Source organism: Athene cunicularia, assembly GCF_003259725.1.
Source record: "Athene cunicularia isolate RWA chromosome 4 unlocalized genomic scaffold, athCun1 chr4_part1, whole genome shotgun sequence".
In the NCBI taxonomy this organism is placed as follows: Eukaryota; Metazoa; Chordata; class Aves; order Strigiformes; family Strigidae; genus Athene; species Athene cunicularia.
Window position 1 is genome coordinate 8,437,542 of NW_020799098.1, and position 17,861 is coordinate 8,455,402.

Genomic DNA, 17,861 nt, shown 5'->3' on the forward strand with positions numbered 1-17,861 from the left:
ATGAAAAACAGAAAGGGAGATACCAGATATCTGCACGTTGTCCAGTATGTACTTCCCTGTTATGTTACACGGAGGAGAGCATTTACTGTCTTCACTTGTCTTAGTTGTTTTTTGGGTGTTTTTTGTCCTGTGTTAAGTTCTGCTGGTGTATTCTTCACCAATTCTCAAGGTTGTTCTTTGTCTAATCCCTTTTTGACAATTTGCAGTTAGATGACGTTTTTAATGTTTTCTGTAGCTTTCCAAGTTTGTATAGTGAAATAGTAGCTTTTTGATGGTTAATTTGCAATAAATTTCAGGGGCTCTAATTCCTTGCACATGTATGCACATGTGCCTATATACACAAAATAAATAATATTAGTATCTCTACCACTGATCCCTTTTAAAAGGAATAAAGTTATCTCAGTCTGACACCACCTAGTAAGTCTTCTGGGTGTGTTGTTTTGTTTGGGGTGTGGTTTTTTTGGTTTTTTTTTTTTTTAGTTACCTTTGTCCATTGTTTGCTAAACATTCACAGTGGTGTTTTCATAACACAGTCTACAAACAAACCCAAAGCTCTCAGTACCCTGAATATGTACTTCAATGCATTTTTCTTTCATCTTTTTAAGACAGTTTTAGGCTTTGAAATTACCCATCATTCATGGTATGTTCTTGCCTCATCATATTCATTAGTCAGACCAGAACAAAATGGAAGCTGATTTGGATTCTTTTGATCAGATGTAGGCAAAGTTGTTAACTAAATACCAATGTTTTCTAGGGCCAAGGCATTTCTTTGGGCTGGTAGAATGCTGACAGCAGTGTCATAAATTCTTTGTCAATCTGCCTGTCACTCATCACTGAGTGCTGAGAGAAATGACAAACAAATCTTTGAAATGTTAACGGAGAAGGAAAGGCATGTTAAATTTTATTTTCTTTTTAGGTTCTATTCACCCTATTGCAGCTGCTGGCCCAGATGAGTTTTCAAGGATGCTGGTACTCTTCAAGGCATAATTTCTCACAGAAAAAAATCAGTTGCAATAAGGGAATTACTCCATTCCACACTCCATGCCCCCTAGACAAAATAAACATAACATCCATCTAGCTGCCTCTCAGACCATGTTTTAAGTATACTAATTCAGAAGGTTAGGAATTCTGATGTCTGCCATACTGAGTAGTGCAGAGCCTGTCAAATGGCCTGGGTATTCAGTGTTAGGACTGATACGTGTGGGAGTCATCACCTGTTCACCCAGGCTTTGACTGCCTATTTAAGTAACTTCTCTGCAGTCTTGTTTTTGAAAGGGGAAAAAAATAACCAAACCTGGAATTCCTTCCCAAAGTAGAAAAGAAATATGTTCACAAGCTGTTTCCTTCTTCTGTTTAGCATAACTGGTTTAAAGTTTCAAGCTAAGGTGATTGAGGTGGTAGTTATCTCAGAGGCTGCGGTTTGCCTATAATTAAAGAAGGAGAGGGAGGGGAAATTCTGTGACTAAATGTGTATGTGTTTACCTCTCAAAACTGCAGGAAAAGGTAATGGGAGGGGGCATACACAGAGCAGTCCAGACTTCCTTAGCAATGATGGCAAGCAAGGACTGTTCTGTGCTCTTCTGCAGCACAGAAAGCCTGACAGGCTTGACTTTGTTGACATTTATGGGTAGGAGATCTAATTAGAAATGAGAACAATGTCAAGAAATGAAAAGTTGTCAAAAAGGCACAAAGAGTGAAAAAACTGAGGGGGAGGGTATTGTAGAATAGTTTGATTTTGTGTGACCTTCCCTTGCTTTACAGTTGTGTTCTAAACAGAGGAGTCTCACATCTTAATTTGCTTGCATTAAGTATCATCGCAGAAAGAACTGAATCAGCTATTGCAGGAGGAGATGTTCCCTGTCTTCTGGTGCGTTCACCCAGACCACCAAAAATGCACTTCCAGTCCTGCCTCTCCATCTTCCACAACCATGTTCTGTCTGACTAAACACCTGTTATTAGGAATCAGAATTTGCCTAAACAATTCCTGTTTTATTCTGGAGAAAAAAAACTCTGTAAGCCAAATTACTTTTTTCTATACCATTTTGCAATTTGAATGGTGATTTCCTGTTCTTAAAAATTGCAGAGTATCAGTGTCTTACAAAGAAGCTCCAGCTCTAAGCATATGAGAACACAGTTGCCATCAGGGGACTGTGTGGCAAATTTGCTTAGAAATGCTCTCTTCCTCCTATCCCATCCTATCCCATCAATAATTAAAAAACCCCAAGCTGGATCCTGAAGTAAAATTATGCATGACTGCCTTCTAGTATCTAGCATTTTCTGATGTTTTAAAACAATTTAAATACTTAAGCGTTCAGTACCACGGTGGCAGTTTGCAAAAATATTTTTGAGAGGAAGTATTGAAGAGACTCTTGATGTCCTACAGCTGCTTATCTCAGAAGTACGTGCCAGGAATTTCACCTCACTGTTTACTGTTGATACACCTGTTGAATAGATATGGGTTAATTCCCCAAATGAGAAAATCAAACTAAACCGGAATGATGTGGGAAAGTGAGATGGAAGTGAGTGAGTTCATGGTGATATTTTCTATAGGTTTGTAAATAACGTCCTATGAGAGCTGTTAAAAGAATTATGTATACAGAATTCTGTGCTGTATTTTGCTGTTCTTTTAAAGTGTGCACATTTTATCAATAAAAGAAGACATAAAGACAGCAAACATGGTATAGATAAACCTTGCAGGTTTTATCAGAGCCTGTAATTTTCAAGTTTATCATAATCCAGTATAGTAAAAGAATTCAGGGTATTTTTAGAATTTGTGAAGTGCTTGTGGGTATATTGAAATGTGATATTCACCCTGTACTGCCACCCCTTTTAGATTATTCTGCAATAAGAAGCACTGCTAGAGCCTTTTCATTATTCCAGCCAGCTCCCTCAGACTGTAGTCGTAAATCTTTGCAGTCTAGTTGCACTTTCTGAAAAATACAGGGGCTTGTAAATTAAAAATGAAGTTCAGGATCCTGAGTAACTTTTAAATTTCTGAAAAGTTAACTCATTGAAAAATATTTTCATCCCACCTATTTAAGTTAAATGCTGGAGTCGGTTTGTGTGTGTTAGAATTAATGTTTCTCCGGATCTGTTCTTAGCATAGTATTTCTTAAATTGTAGCTTTTAAGCATAACTTTTCATGTCATGTTTAACTGCTAGAAGGAGCATTTGATTTTTCACATCTGCTTGGAATATTTTAGGTCTATTGAGAGTTCTGGACTTGAGGCAAACTCAGCGGGAGGGGTTTTCTGAGAGTCTTACGGAATCCTTAGAGAGCCAAAAACCTTGAGACATGGGAACATGGCTCTAGCAGGAGGCACATGAACCAAGTCTGAATTCATCAGAAAAGCTGAATCACTGGATGAGTAACTGTCCCTAACAATCAGATGACATAGCATCATGTGTGTTTACTAGGCATAGCTTTAAAAGCTTTGAGGAAAGGAATTTCTGAGTACATCAAGCTTTAGATTTTTTTGATTGGATGTACCTCTACATTTCAGTTGCAAAAAAAAAAAATATATGCTGTCGCAGCACATCAAAGATTTTTGTTTGTGTTTGGAAAATAACGTGTAAATAGTTATGGTGGTGTGGTCTGGATCTGTACAAGGTAACCTGATCTACACTGATTTCAACATAAGGCTCCAAATACTTGTTTCCACATCATAGATTTCTGGTGTCTTAACAGTGTTCTTTCTTTCCTCTTGCCACTTTTAATTAAAACAGAATTTTGCTCCAGCTCTAAATCCACTGAAAGCCTGAAGCTCGTGTCTGCTTTCTGTATGTTGAGCTGGTATTATGCAAGATGAACAATACATACATGTTGTACATAAATTTAGTACTAGAAAAATGATGAAGCAAATTAAAAATGTGTATTTTTTTACAGATAAGTGTAGCGAGACGTTCTGTGCTTTTTTACATGCAGAGTTAGTGCTTACCTAGATAAAGGTGTTCATTATTTATGTCAAATAGAACAGATGGAGCCAGAAAGTCAAAATATAACTATCTTTTGTTCAGTGTTTTTAGTTGGTGAATAAATGTCTCTGTTGCCGAACTTTGTTACAATGAAGTAAAAATGTGTGTCTATCACAGGGGAACACAAAACTCCCTTGTAGTTACATCTATCCCTTGAAGTAGATATAGTTCTGTAATTGTTTTCCAATAGCTAAAATAGCTTCAGAGCACCAGCTGAGCACTCAAATTTTACTGCTAGAACTGGAACAGGGGGGAAAAAAAAAAAAATAATCTTGCGAAAGGGTGTGGGAAAAGGTTCATGTCACAAATCTCAGTATGTAGAAAGACAGCTGAAAGATGCAGAGTTTGGGGGATTTTATGTAGTTATTTATGTATTTTCTATTCAGACAGAAAGAGTATTTCAGTTTATTCTAGTATGGGATTTTAAAAAATCTTAGACATTTGTGTGTCTAGCAGTTAACTTGGTTAATAATATTCAATGCAGAGGGAGGTTGGCTCTTCCACATACAGTGCTCAGTTAATGTGTTTGAAATTAAAGTAAGCCTTCTTGATGGTCTCTCAGCAGTTACTCGAAAAGATAAAGGCAAACCACAGATTACTTGCCAATACTTCTAACTAAAAACAAAACCATAAATGGAACTTGGAACTTTTTTGCTGTGAGAGAACAAAAAAAGTTATCTTAAAGTTTTTATTACACATGAAATATAATTGTTGTTTGTTAGCAAACATGATAGCTCTTTATTCTGGTGACCTATTTATTTCCCTCCTTCCGTTACTACTCTTTTTTTTACATATAAAGAGAATGTTTAAAGAGAATGCAAACTGTAGTTTGATATTTATTTTTGTGTGCTATTTAGTAATTGTAGTGCGTATCTGAAGAAATATGGTAATAGGTGGGTTTTTTTCTTATGTTTTAAGGCTCCTGCTAAGAGAGATCCAACTCAAAGTACCATCAAAGAAGACAAAGTCCATGTGTTGAAGTATAATATAGGAGATCTAGTGTGGTCAAAAGTGTCTGGTTTTCCATGGTGGCCGTGTATGGTTTCTGCTGATCCTGTTCTCCATTCCTACACTAAACTAAAAGGTATGTCAGTGATGCTACAAACATCCAGATTTATTCATGTGTATATATAAACATTATTTGAGGAAAATTCTGTTCTTCATTGTATCTACTCAGTTGTATCAGTAACTGAATCATCTCCTTGTTGCAAGAGGAATGTTAAAATCATGTAAACACTATTCTTGAGCATATAGCAGATGGAGTTTTTTTCCCACCATGTCTTTTTAACTCTGAACATTCTCCAAAAGACATCAAAATTGTGCTATATGAAACTGTGGAGTCTTATTAAAAAAATTATCTGATTATACTTTCCATTGTTTTTATGGAGATGCTTGGAGAAGTGGTATAGGCTAAAAATTTTATTGAAAGCTAATGGTAATTAAATACTCTTGGTTATTATGCTTTACTAAAAGCAATCTGTAATTCAGGCAGCTAAATTTTCTGTGATTCATAGAATCAATACTGTTATCTACAAACAACATCAGTTAATTTGAAGTGCAGGAACTACCAAGTATTAATGAAATTTTAAAGTATGAATCCTGTACAATTTCTATCTAATTTGCAGCTCTGTTTTCTGTTCTGATACCTGAAACTTTTGAGGCTTATGTGTGCTGGCTGTGGAATGATAAAGTAATATAGGTTGGAAAGGAACTCTACAAGTTAGAGCAGGTTGCTTAGGGCCTTGTCCAGTCAAATATTTAATGTCTTCAGGGATGGAGACTTTACAGTTTTCCTGGGCAACTTGTTCCAGTGACTGGCAGCCATTATGGCAATAAGATTTCTTCCTTTATCTAGTTGAAATTTCCTTTATTTCAACCTGTGTCCATTGCCTTTTATATTAGCACTGTGTGAATCACATTGATTAGGCACAGTTTGTCCTGGGTGAGTCTGTGCTGGCTATTCCCAGACACCTTGTTGTTCATGTGTTTGGACATGTCTTAGGAGAATTTCCCTCATAATCTTGTAGGCATTGAGAGCAAACTCGTCATCTTAGCTTGTAGTTCCCCAGATTGTTCTTGTTTTTCTTGAAGATAGGTGTGATGTTTGCTTTTTTCCAGTCATTGGGTATCTCCCCTGATGGTTGTGACCTTTCAAAAATTCAAGAGATCACCCTCGTAATCACATTGGCCAACACCTTCAGCTCCTTCTGAGGCATCTCATCTGGTCCATAATCTCACAGGAGTCTAATTTGATGAAGTGCTCCCTGACTTTTTCTTAATACGCTGTGGGTAGTGCCTCAAGTCTTGCAGCCTTTATCACTAGCCTAAGGGACCTGAAGGCTTGGGGGCAGGTGTTATGTTTAAAAAAACAATCAACCAACCAAAGCCCCGGGATAGATAAGGTATAGAGTAAGTCAGGCTGTGTCCTTTGTCACTCAGTCTCCTGCCCCATTGAGCATTCCTTAGCCTTCTGTTTGCTACTGTTGTATTTACAGAAAATCATCTTGCTGCACATTGCATCCCTCATTAGTTTTAACTCCAGATGAGCACTATAAACTATTTTTTACTATGTTTATGAAAACAGAATTCAGAAATCTTGCAGATTAAGGAGAAAAGCAAGTTGTTAACAGGAATATCAAACCAACGTAGGAGCACATAACTTTATTTTGATATTTATGCTTCTAAGTACTTTGATGTATTCTGTTAGATCAAACAGAAGTATTGGCTTCCGTTGTTATGAACAGAGTAGGGCACTATTTGTCACTAGAGGTTTCAGTGACTTTGAATCTATTTCCAAGACTGGGAAAGGGGTGTTTCTGTGGTTTTGATTTTATGTAGTTTTCGAGGGTCACATTGAGAACTTGGAAAATGGACTAGAACATACATCTAAAATTTGCATTGGAATTACACAAATTTTTAATGTGGAGGGACTGTTAACATGTAGGATTGGAAATCAGAATAATCTTGACACTTGTGAGGTGTGATCTGAAAAAAAATGCAGTTCAGTAGGAGTAAGTGTTGGATTTTTACAGTGGTAGGTGATCAAACTGGGAAATGAGTGGAAGGCTGCAATTTTGCAGAAAGGAATCTGAAAGTCATAATAACCCATTGTGATTTTCTCTACAGAAAGACTGAAATCACACTGAGGTAAATTGATAGTGCTGCTTATAAAAAGCATGAAGTAGATCCTTTGCTTTTCTGATGGTAGCATGACCTCAGCAGGAGTACTTTGTTCATTTTATCCTGTTTGGACCATCTCATTTCAAGAATCAGACCAAACAGAGAAGGTTCTGAGGACAGCATGAACAGAAATCTAGGAGTCTTACCTGCACAGGCAGACTGAAAGAACTGGGGCTGTTTAATCTAGCAAGGGGTAGGTAATGGAGAACCCAGTAACTCGCCTTAATTTAATTTATATGCAAAGAAGAAAAGATGCAAACTCTTCTTACTCTGGAAAGGAGAGCTTACTAGCAATGAATATTTAGACTACATATTAAGAAGAACTTGGAAGGGATAAAGATAGTGAAGCATTGAGATGGATTGCCTGAGGCGAAGATGTGATCTCACTCATAGGGGTTTTTTAAGAATGAATCGAATGAGGATCTCTAGGATTATAGCTAGACAGTGTTGGTAGTAAACTAAATGGCTTCTTAAGAACTCTTTTAGCATTCATACAATTGCTAGAATGGTTATATTATAGACAAATTTTTCTTGTAGCAGTCTTCCAGAGTTTTGATCAGGCAGTCCTTGTGATTTTAGTCTTTGGATTATTAGGTCTGTTATAAGACAAAGAGCTGGATTTTGAGAGAAAAAAAGTTGGGGCTTTGTCCCTAACTGAATTACTCTGATTCTTGATAGACGCAAGGTCTGTGCTTCATTATCAAGAATCTCTGTGCTAGTTTTTTATAGGAAACTTTAGAAATAGGTATAGCAAAAACTAATGTCATATGTCTGAATACAACCTGTGAAGTACTAACAGAAAAAAGGGCCCACATACTCTGAGATGTTCATTTCCATCTCTTTGAGGTAATATGGATGATCAGAAATATAATTTCTGATATTTGTTCTGGAGTTGGCTTGGGGCCTGCCTTTTCAGGAGGTTTGACTAGGTCTGAGCAGCCATCATAACCGATAAATGCACACTGATGTGTGTATTGCTATCAGCATGTATTTCTGGTCTTGTATTATGTTCCACCTACTGTTTACTATTGAGGCACTACCCAAAGTATCCTGTTCCAAACAAAAGAGTTCTTTTATCTGGGAGTTGTAGAAATACTCAGTTAGGTCTCTCATTTTTAGGATTAGGGTGTGTTTATAACAATACAAATTTCTGCATGCTAATACTCAATTTCATCATTCCAGCTGGTTAGGCTTGAAAAAGGTTTATAACTTGCAGGACGTACAGTTTCTTATAATAAGGCCCATACTGAGTTAAAATAAAGCTTCATCTCATTCACTATACTGTCTGTAACTGTGGTCAACCGCAGATGCTAGGATACAGAAAAACACAAGTACTAGCGGTGAGTCCCCAGAACAGTCTTGCAAACCTTCAATAACTAGTGATTCCAGTATTGTGTGAGCCAAAAATTATGTCTTTATATATAATAACCTTTAATTAATTCCATTATTTTATCCAAGGGCATTGATATAAATTTAGTCCACAAAAGATATCTGAAGATTCACAAATAGGTTCAATGATTCTAGTGGTAGGCACTATTATCTAGACTCCTTAATTATGCCGTTACAGCTGTCCAGCATTATATTGTAAAAGGAATAGAGTGCCTGTGTCTACTTAGAACTGGGCTGTTATGCTCAGAGGCAGATCTTTACAGGTGGTTGTAAATGTAGTTTGTGCCAGCTCTCAGTCTGCAGCTAGGACATCCTGCTAAAATACAAAAATTATCCTTTATTTAATCATAAACAGATTAAGTCGACAGAGCTCAGTAGTCACTAGTTAAACAACATTTTCTTGATGAGTACAAAATAATTACTGTGCAAGAAAATTGTTCCTGACTGTGCATTATGGGAACATGTATTAAGACTACCAGATTGGATGTTTGATACGTACAGTCTCAAGACCTTTCCCGATGCCATTCCTCTAGATTTGTATAATTGATCTCAAATGAGTTGTTACTGTTCTTGTAGCTCTCGTGTGGTTTTTACATATATATATATATATATATATATATATATAAATATAAAGTATGCACAGCCATTAATTAGGGTGATATCATATTATCATTCCAGATGCCCCATCTTGAGTTCAAGCCCCTTTAAAAAGTAACTTGTGACTTAAGAAATTACAAGTTCTTTCTGGGCCTGGAAATCCCAGTAATAATAGTGCATGAAGCAAACTAGATGTGTTTGCTGATTAAGGTAGAAGACATGCAGTGTATGAATAACCTAGCAAAAATCTAGACCTAGTTTGAAGACATCTGTAATGGAGGACTGTGGCTGTTGTTTGTTCTTAGTGCATAGAAATCCCTACTTGATTTACTCTCAGACTACATGTTAGACATAATAGTGTGGTGACACCTGGAAGAACCATAGATACTGTAGCAGGGGTAACTGATACTTTCTAGCAGGATTGAATTTACAAACACAAAAGTGTAGGTCATCACAGTTAAAATATTTTCTATTTGTAAATGTGACCCTAATTTGAACTTCAGCTTGGACAAGAGATCTTCAAGTTTTAATGAAGGAGATGCTAGAAAATGTCTTAAGTCTGATTCTCTTACCTCTGCCTTTTAGAAGTTCATTGTTAACTGTGAACTGTGGTAAATTCTTAAGATGGTGTCTTCCCCATTCACTGTAGAATTGCTGAGATCTTTAGAAGGGGAAGGTTGTATGGCTACATGTTGTTACAGTGATACAGTATTCCTCTTTACAATCTTAGAAGAATGAATGTTTCTTCTCAGGGCTTCAGAATTGTTCTCTTATCTCTCTCCCCTCCACCACCCAAATTCTTTTAATTTCTTGCTTTAATTCATTAAAAGCTTGGTTAAGATGAAGTTGTGATTGCAAACCAGCTGAAGTATGTGTTTCTGTTCAAGAATATTGAAACTTTAGGCCAATCAGAGATGAATCTGACTGTGTGGGCTATCCAAAGTTTGGAAACTTTTTCAAATATAGCATTTTCCAAAACTAGACATGTTAATATAGGTGGAAAGCACTGACAGATGATTGTAACCTTAAGTTAATTAAGCAAAGTATATTCTTGTTTAGAATTAAACAACTGGGATTTTGTGTCAAACTTCATAGATTATAGCTCAGACACTTTCAAGCCAGTTAAGTGGGTTTTTGAAAGGTTAACCAGTTGTACTGTGCTTTTGTCATGGTAACTATAACAGCTTACAAAAGACTTCAAGTCTGAAAGTGCTGAGAAGAAACTAAGTTGTATCTTAAATACATTAATTTTTAATTTTCAGGACAGAAAAAGAGTTTTCGTCAATATCATGTTCAGTTTTTTGGAGATGCCCCAGAGCGAGCCTGGATATTTGAGAAAAGCCTTGTGCCCTTCAAAGAAAAAGACCAGTTTGAACAATTATGCCAGGAAAGTGCAAAACAGGCCCTCACTAAAGCAGACAAAATAAAGGTAAGAGGCTACCAAGTCAGACAAGATTTGCAGCTTTTTATTTTACTGTGACAGGTATGTACAGATATAAACAGATATTCTGGAAGGCTTTAAAGACAGCTTGTTTTACAGAGACTTATAGTCTTTTATTTCACTTGCCAGATGCGAAGACTGGGGTGATTTGCCAGTTTGTTACCTATTAAAAATGCTCTTCTGCTTTTGTCATTGATTCATGCATGGTATCAGTATCAAAGTACTATCAAATACAATTCCATTTAAATGTCTGAATTATAATCATACATTACACTTAGTCTCTTGGAATTGTTTTGTGTTAATGTTGGCATTTTTGAAATCAGAAGTGGGCAAATTTCTCACACTGTCATTTTCTCTTGCAGATGTTAAAGCCTGTTTCAGGGAAGCTGCGGCCACAGTGGGAGATGGGTGTTAAACAAGCAAGTGAAGCAGTAGGCATGACAGTGGAAGAGCGGAAGGCCAAGTACACCTTCATCTATGTTAGGGACAGACCTCATCTTAATCCTCGAGTGGCAAAGGAAGTTGGCATTGCTGTGGAACCAGTAGAGGAGATAGATGAGTCATCTTACTCAAACGAAGAAACCACTCAAAATCTGAAATTGATGAAAGAGTCTGGCATTCCTAACAAGAGGAGGAGAAGGACATCAAAACTGTCTGCCACTGATGATACGCAAGAATGCAGTCAGTCGGGGACTAAGAATACTACTCCTCAAAAGTCATCTGAACAGGCAGAATCCAAAAGAGGGATAGGCTCCCCTCTCAATAGAAAGAAAACTCCAGCATCTACTCCACGAAGCAGAAAGGGCGATGCAGTATCTCAGTTTTTGGTCTTTTGTCAGAAGCACAGAGATGAGGTTAGTCTCTTTTAGCTGTTACTGTTGCTGAGTGCGTCTTCTCATTTCTGTACTGAAAGAAACTTCTTTACTTTAGTTGATAAAAATTAGTTGTTACTATAGAACCCGTAATACTCTGGGCTTGATAAGGTATGCCTGCATCAAATTTTGGTCTAGACAGGAATGGAGAAAGAAGGGCATGTAGATGAGCAGTAGAAACAAGATAGTGATAATGCTATCGTACTTCAAGCATAAGTTGTGTTAATATCTTCCTACATCAATAATCTTTTGTATTAGCCATAAATTTTTAAATTGATATAAAATATAATAGATATGCATACATATGCTCAGGCAAATATAACAAAGGTTATGCTGTTTATGGCAATTTACTTGCAGTTAGCATGTACATTCTTCCTGAAGATGTGTCTCAATTCATTTAGTGTGTTCCCTTTTCTTTGAACTGCTCAGAGAAACTCCATTTACCTACCTAGAATCCTCTGTTGAGTTTCAAAAGAAGCTTGTTACCAAAGCTTGTGAAAATCACTGTCACAGTGCAATCTGCTGGGACAGAAACTAGGTCCTCTTGAGAGGATTATGCTTCAGTACAAGATAGAATAAATAAACACCTTAATACCAATATTTCTTAGGAAGACTGTTAGAAGTCTAAAAACACTACTGCTGTTCTAGCTCATTACTTTAAAATAATGACCATCATTTTTCTTCCTTACAATCCTCTGCTCCATTTGCAGTACAGTTTCATGCACTGAAAGAAGCCTGAGTTCTCATATTTTATTGTAGTTGTACTATTCCATAATACCCGCAGAAGGACCAGAAAGTTAGTGGTGACTTTGTCACACTCTTTAACTAGAGTGATTGACTTTGTTACAGGATATTTGTGTTAGAAAACTTTAATAGGTATGAACTTTATAAAGAAAAATTGGAAAACAGATTCTGTTGTATGGAAGTCAATTTGTTGTGATCCAACTTAGGATCTTTTTAGTTCACTGCAACTTAAGCTAATACTGAGAATTAAAATGAACTCACCATTACATATACCTTTTAGTGTCTTTGGTTAAATCGAGAAAAGCACTGGGAGTTCAGTTTGGCTCCAGAAAGGAAAGGGTTTTGCAGTCTGACTACTACATACAGATTTTTGACATACTCATTATGAAAAACTATATGGGTAAATAATCTGTCTCATAATTTGAGACACCAGAGTTCTATTTCCAGTTCTTCTGTAAGTAACCTTGTGTCACATGTAGGCAAGGGGAAACTTCCTTGGCCTTTAACATAGGTAGCAAGAAGTCTTGTGCAGTATTGAAGGACATGAAATTACTTCTGAAAGAAATGAGATGATTATGACTGGTTTTATGGACTCTTAGTCAAACATATCTTACCACAGAAGAGACATGCTGAGTCTCTGATGTTATATTTCTATTTCCTGTACCAGTTATCAAGCTTCATTCCCTACTGTGGTTATACTGTAATTCTCAAATTAATAGATGAAAAATATGAAGACCATTACAATATTTGACACTGAGGAATTGCTTTGTCTTCAGAGTCATTTCGGGAAACTGAAGAATGTGAATAAACTTGAAAAGAACACTGATGATGGTGACTAATGTTGCAGAGTTTTTAGATAGAGAGCCTCCTACTACTTCTGCCTAGAATACATTTTAATAAGATCAGTCATGAAAACCCAAATCCACTTGATTGCGTGACCCATTCTGATAGGTACAGAAGCACTTCTGTGCATAGAACAGAACTAGGTTATGAAAACTACAGATACCAGTCCCTCTAACCAATCAGGGCAGTAAAACCTCTCTTTTCCTTTCTCTTGGTTCAAAGATAACTGGCAAAGTGGGGAAGTACCATTTTAGATATTCATGCTTCTTGCACAGAACCAAAGTTACCTGAGTTTAGTTAACCTTCCAGACTGTCATGTTGCCTTTAAAATGGCAGTTTCATGCCTTCAGTGGAATGTGGAGATTGTATCCATCCAAACGAGTATTCAGAGTTTCCCCATCATTAGGCTTATCTGGTTCAACTTGCATGGTTTGCTTTCCATCCAAGAGTTTGTTTTGTGCTGTTGTAGATGTTCTCACACTTTAGGAGTGATAACATAGGCTAAAAAACAGACCTGATTTTGAGCTACTTGTATTGGTGGCATCTGAAGGTTTAGTGTATGGCTAATTTAGTATTTGCATGTAGAAACTTGGAAGAAAGGTAAGCTGTGGATCCAGAAGAGGCTTTCTGGACCTTAGACTTGGAAGGGGATGGAAGTGAATGGGAAGGACTGACTGAACACTTGTCTTTTGGGGCCTTCAGTAATCACAAACTCTCTTAGAAGTAGAGCCGTTTCTGCTGTGTCTTGCTTGGACTTCAGTTTTCTACACTAGTAGGATTCATATATCAGTTTTGTTTTATTAATTATTACTCTTTGTGTTATTTTTTCTGGGAATGGGAGGGTGAGCAATAGTTGAGATTTTTAGAAGTGAATGATGGCTGCTGGAAGACTGGATGAAGTGCTGGAAAATGTGTCTAATGATTTAAGAGGCATGCTTCCCTGAGGGAGGTGTTGAAAGCTTGGAGCACTTTCATGGCTGCAGTGACGCATTATTTTGTGCTGTTACCAAAGCAGCAAAGATATATTTCGTACTGCTGGCATTCTGACGTGCTTCCTCTGTGAAATATAACCATAGTAATCGTTAGAAGGGAGTGTTTGACTTAAGATAAAGGCATCGTTCAGTGAGAGACAAACAGCTATACTGTTATATATTAATTCATTGATTTGGGCCTTGAGTCTGTTTTGAGGTAAATTAAGAATTTATTTCACTAATAGGGTTTACAATTGAAGATTTCTGCATGTGTAAAAAGTTGTTGAATATCGAGACAAATAAGAGCAAAGGTAATATGCTTTGCTTGGATGAGCTAGGACGTGCCTGGTCTAATTACCATGTTTTCCACACCTACAGTGATATTAATTCCCAGCTCCAAGGAAAGACCTTCTATGTGTTCTGTAGCATAGTTAGAATAAGTACTGGGGAGAAGTGCATGGTTTTCATGTATATCAAGATACTCAACACATCATTCCCAGTATGTATGCTGGGATTGATTAATACAGTGTGAAGACTTTGGAGAAGACTGCTGGGTGGCCTTGGAGACTCCTTGGAGGCCTTCTTTGCAAGGATCCCTTAATCATTAAGGACTGTGAATATCTTTTGCTTGTTACTTCAGAGCATTCCTAGTCAGCTGAAAGGTGTTCTAATTCATATTTTGGTGGGACTGGAGGTGATGTCCAACTATCTCGTTGTGCAAACAAAGCTAGTTATTTCTTAGAGGATTAAATAACTGTGCCCTGGTCAAGCACAATGGTCAAAATAGATGTTAGTTTCTTTTCGTAAAGAAGTGAGATTTGTGGGATGGATATATTGTGGGTCTATGTTCTCCCCTCTCAATAACTCTCTTGACAATCAAACTTTGAGTAGAGGCCTCCAAAGGTGTTTGTATTCTCCAGGCTTTATGCCAATGACTTACGCCAGATAGAAGCAAGAGAACTCTTAGTACTCCACTAGGGGAAAAATTAGAGCATGAATTTCCCTACTAGACTGAATAATACCAATGGAAGGAAGATACTACAACTATTCTAACCCTGGAGATGCTTCAGTCACACTCAAATCCTGACAACAGGAAATACAATTCTAAGACACTCAGTTCTCTGAAATTAGGTTAAATCGTTTCCACTTATCACAGAAGAATTGTATTTCTGTTCTGTTGAATGGTGTTATTGTTTGAATTCTTGGCTTTGTTGGCCTAGTTTTTATTTTGCTCCATGATTTTGGGGTATTGGTTGCATCACTCCAGTAATAGGATTTTGGAGAATGCTGGGTAGTGAGATGAGAGGGGTTGTTTTTAAAGCTACTGTTTAATTTCTGTGGATCATATACAATCTTAGAGCTTTCTGACTTCTCTGATTAATCAAATCTGTTTTTACTTAAGTAGAAATATGGGAATACTGAATGAGTTTGGGAGGATTTTTTCATTAATATTGGATTTTCCGTTTGTGTTGAATAAACTTCTAGAAAGTCTCTTAAATTCTATGTTGATGGCTATTATGTGTCATGCTCATACTATTAAGAAAAGATGCATAGCTTTTCAAGTTCCTAATATTCATATACATAGTATAAAATGATGAATTAATGCAGGAAAATGTTGTATCAGATGCTAGCTGGTGTAAATCTCTGCTAAGATAGGTGTAATGAGTTCTGTGTTTAATGAGTTCTCCTGTGAATTGATGGATGTCTATGTAGGCAAGCATATATTCCAATATTCTTGTCTGTCTTGTTATACAAACTTCATCAAGGAATAATATAAATTTTTTGAATGACCACAAGATTTACACTTAATCCTTTTTTTTTAATATTAAAAGGCAAATAGATATTTCCAAAATGATTCTTGATATTTCTACGTATGCTAATAGAGATATGTTTTTTAGAGAAACAGAGAGAAAGATGGTTGTTCAAAGAAACAATGGGTACAGAAGGTTTTGGATGAGTTGTTTGTATCCAATTTTCCAAAGCAATAGAAGTATATACGCCATTCTTTTCAATAGTCACCTTTTTTTAATACAACCCTATTTCTGCGTGTATAGGTGGTTGCTGAACATCCAGATGCTTCAAGTGAGGAGATTGAAGAATTGCTTGAATCGCAGTGGAACATGCTTAGTGAAAAACAGAAAGCTCGCTATAACACAAAGTTTGCCATAGTGACCTCTCCCAAATCTGAAGAAGACTCTGGTAAACGTAAAACTGTGCTAGTGTACTCTAACTAAATTTGATATACATAGTGGTGTTAAACTAAGCACATATTTGAGACCTGTAGGGAAAACAGCTTTCACTGTTTTCCAGTTTTAATTCTTGGTGTTTGTGCCAATAGCAAAGGAATGCCAATGGTTACAATAAACGCAACCCATGAAGTCTACATTTCTTGCTCATTGTTCTGAAAAGTTGTTATATGTAAACCTTTTACTGTTTAGAGATTGCCGATTTCTCATTCTTCTTCTGCCCATAAGCAGCTGCCATTGCATCCACTGCCTGTTATGAGTGGATGGTGGGAAGGGAAGACAAAAGTGTTACTACTAGTAAAATTTGAGTTGTTTTTCTATGGAATAGTTAGGAAATGGTTTCAAAACTTTAATCAGTGCCACACCTTTCCTTCATATATACCTAAAGTATATTACCTCATATCATCATCAACTCAGGAAGAAGTATTCCAATCTTTATTCTGAAATTCTCATCCGTTTGGCATTTTTATTATGCTACTCAAAGTTTTTAGGACATTGTACAAGATTGCAAATAGGGTATTTTTTTTTTCTCATTTTATTTTTTGTTGCTGTTGTCTAGTGTTTGGTTTTGATGAACAGTCTCAAGTATTTTGCAAAATATTTGAGGGGTTTTGGAGTAACTTGAGAAAGAAGGAGGAAGATAGTTTGGCATTTGCATGAACTTTATCAAATTTAACTCGCTATCATTTTTCAAATTTAAATAGCTTTACAGCACTGTAAGAAGACTTACGGAAGTATTAGAAGCCAACAGGTGCTGCTTTGGGCAATGACAAGAATGAGAGGGAGTGTTTGAAAGTTTGTGAGACTTGGAAAAACTTGTATAAACATGGCAGTCAGTTTTGTTAACTATCTGTGTGTGTGTGAAATAACATAATTTTGTGGAAAATTGAAAAGTTTTTAACTTTAAATTTTAAGTGTCAAATATTTGGATATCAGTTTAAAAAAAAACCACATTCTGTATCTCTCAAGGTTCATCATTGAAGAATATTGGAGAGGCCAAACGTAAAGTGTTTCAAGACTCACCTAAAAGGAGATCAAGATCCAGAAGTAATTGAAATTTGTGTTGTGTGCAAATAGTTCATCATTATAAGTAGCTATTGAGTGTATTTTTTTATGTAATCGCCCACATATCATAATATCTTCATTTTATCTCAGATGTTGTCTTCCTTGACGTTAGAATTTTAATGGATCCCAAATTAAATATCTAAACACTGTAGTACTGAATTTTGTTCACCTTCCTCAGTGTCATATTGCAAGAAATGTAATTGAAATTGTACCTGTACCAGGTGTTTCTAGTACATATATTGTGTACATTTATAGTTATCTACAGATGAAATCATGTCAGTTGAATCCTTCCCCTACCCAAATCCTCTTATCTTAAACTTGGAAGAATATTGTGGGATTTCTTTTGCTGGCTTTTTATAAGTAGCAGGTTCTCCTGGAGCCATTTCAGTCTGCTTTGTGGTTTCAGAGTCTGATAATAGAACATGTCCTAGATTGTTTAGATAAGAACATTAATTTGAAAATTATCCATATTTTCAAGTTGCTTTATTTTTTTAATATTTACAACTATTTGTTCCCACTGGAATAGAGTGCTTGTAGC

General features: G+C 36.4%; 1 protein-coding gene across 2 annotated transcripts in view; it reads left to right on the plus strand.

Moving 5' to 3' along the window:
- NSD2 (nuclear receptor binding SET domain protein 2) overlaps positions 1 to 17,861 on the plus strand; it is a 77,769-nt gene that overhangs the window by 24,186 nt on the left and 35,722 nt on the right. For both annotated transcript variants that reach the window (XM_026846518.1, XM_026846517.1), the window contains exons 3-7: positions 4,894 to 5,059; positions 10,404 to 10,570; positions 10,945 to 11,436; positions 16,067 to 16,211; positions 17,228 to 17,305. In XM_026846518.1, the coding sequence (XP_026702319.1) occupies positions 4,894 to 5,059; positions 10,404 to 10,570; positions 10,945 to 11,436; positions 16,067 to 16,211; positions 17,228 to 17,305 (1,048 nt within the window). The remainder of the gene's footprint in view (positions 1 to 4,893; positions 5,060 to 10,403; positions 10,571 to 10,944; positions 11,437 to 16,066; positions 16,212 to 17,227; positions 17,306 to 17,861) is intronic.